General features: G+C 54.8%; 1 protein-coding gene across 4 annotated transcripts in view; it reads left to right on the top strand.

Moving 5' to 3' along the window:
- The first annotated feature begins 585 nt into the window (after positions 1–585).
- The window catches only part of BEX5 (brain expressed, X-linked 5), a 2,419-nt gene continuing 1,036 nt past the window's right edge, over positions 586–1,968 (top strand). The window contains exons 1-2 of one of the 4 annotated variants that reach the window (XM_012727126.1): positions 586–791; positions 1,882–1,947. Coding sequence is in view for 1 of the 4 variants with exons in the window: in XM_004685653.2 (XP_004685710.2) it covers positions 1,456–1,498; positions 1,882–1,947 (109 nt within the window). In the remaining 3 variants the exon portion in view is untranslated. Of the gene's footprint in view, positions 792–1,119; positions 1,143–1,234; positions 1,356–1,416; positions 1,499–1,881; positions 1,948–1,968 lie in introns of those variants that run through there. The other 3 variants (XM_012727128.1, XM_012727127.1, XM_004685653.2) reach the window with 3 other exon arrangements.

Here is a 1,968-nt window from a genome sequence, read left to right as displayed (position 1 = left end):
CTAATATCATTCTGAGGAGAACATGTTTGTCACAGGCTCTCAAGATGTGAAAAGAAAATAGGTTGCCAAATTTTACGACTCAAATCCTATAATTATTTACAACTGGAAATAACTGTGCTGTAGAATTATAACATTCAAAAATAATTGCACATTTATGCGAAGTAAAATAAAATCAGTTACCCTTCCTCCTTCCAAAAAAACTAAGAGAGGGGGGAAATAATTAAGATAAAAGCGGGAGGTGTTAAATTCTATTTTCCAGATTTCCTAGCTTCAACCCCGTCCTCCGCCCCAGTTCCAGTCTGGGACACGACCTAGACCTCTAGGGGAAATTCTGGGCTTTGCTTGCTGTTGGATGGACTGGAGAAGCGTGGGCTTTTAATGATACAGAAGTGGAAGAAAAAATCCTTTATAAGCTCCTGCAGAAATCAGGGGAACGGCCAATCCAAACTACAAAGTATCACGAGCTCTTTAGTCTGGAAGACCGCTAAAAAGGAAAAAAGTAAGGAGGTGGGCAGTGGTGGGGGGACTTGGGGACTGGGGCGAAAAGCGGCCCCGCCCACGCTCCCGCCCCCAGCCTCCTGCCGCACTGCAGGTAGGGACCGTAATTGGGGATCTGAGCTCACAGTGACGTGGCCCCTAGGAGACCTAGAGCTGATGCGTGCAAGAGTCTTGTCCTAGTTGCGGTCTGGTGGTCGTTTGTGGCTGTGTGCTGGCTCGTGTTGCTTGGAAGGCGGGAAGAGTCCGTAACCCGGGAAGGAGGGAGCCGAAGGAGCAGACCGCGATCGCTGCAGGTTGGTCGCTGCTGACTGGGGTGGGGGGTGCGGGTGACAGAGGGCAAAACCCGTGCGGTCCAGAACTGGGTTTTCTCTACCCCTTCCCCGAACCCCATCCCTTTGGTGCAAGAAATGAGGGCTTGGCGGGGAAGAGACGGAGAGGGGCCCAGGGTTGAGAAGGGGCACCGTGTGGCATCTTCCGGCTAGGTCTGAAGGAAGGGGAGGCCCGGTGGAGGGGGATGGCGGGGAAATAGTATGATCGCTGCGGGGCGCCGGGTGGAGGGTGCGACCAGGAACCCTAAGTGGCGACGGCGGGCTTGGTTCTCCGTGTCTCTTGTGCACTCTCCGTCCATTTTGTGTCGGAAAATGGTGGGCTGCGGGGCCGCGGGTGGGGAGGGGAGCGGTTGCTGCAGGGAACCGGGGCAGGGATTGGGTGTGGGAAGGACTCCCTTCTGCGGGGGAGGCTCCCGGGTGGTGTGCTTCCCACTGAGATCTGCTGAGGGCGGCGGGGAGCTGGAGAAGCTGCCCCGGGTCCCTGCAAGTCCGCGTAAGCACGGACGCTGCTGGCCCACTGCGAGCGAGGTAAGCGTGACAAAGCGCAGAGGCCGCCGCGTGTCCAGGTTTGCATTGCCCACACCACCTCCTCGCCCTTCGCCCATCTTGATGCATAAAATGGTGGGCAATGGAAGGAGGATGGGCTCCAGAAAGGCCACTGGAGTCCAAAGGTCCTGGAGGGTACACATTGGAATTCTTTATGAAAACACCATGTCGCCATACCTGACTCCCCTCACCCTGGGAGTTGTGCGTTTGCATTCAAGAAATGGTAGTCAGGTGACTGGAGGGGCGAGATGGTGGGGTCAGGAGAGATTGCAATTGTTTACAAATAATCATCTTTGATTACCGCCTATTGCTGTAAGTGGGGTAACACTAATCACAAAGCGGGCGGAGAGGGGGGAGGGGAAGAAACGTATGAGACGATGGAGGGAAAAGAAGGTGGGGATGTTTGAGTAGCAGCGCCCTAAATCTAGGAGGGAACTGGTGCCTCGATTCGGACCTTTAGGCCCTTAGTCTAGAGTCACTCCGGCATGGTCCTTGTTTCTCTCTGCAGGTTTTCAGGACTTAGTGCTGCAGACTTCCAGGCCAAGTAGAGGAAGAGTGATTGTCTTTCCTGCAGGTAGGGGGACTTCGGGGTGGC

Source organism: Condylura cristata, unplaced genomic scaffold (genome assembly GCF_000260355.1).
Source record: "Condylura cristata isolate star-nosed mole 26May11 unplaced genomic scaffold, ConCri1.0 scaffold00019, whole genome shotgun sequence".
NCBI lineage: Eukaryota > Metazoa > Chordata > Mammalia > Eulipotyphla > Talpidae > Condylura > Condylura cristata.
This window is presented reverse-complemented; position numbering and strand designations above follow the sequence as displayed.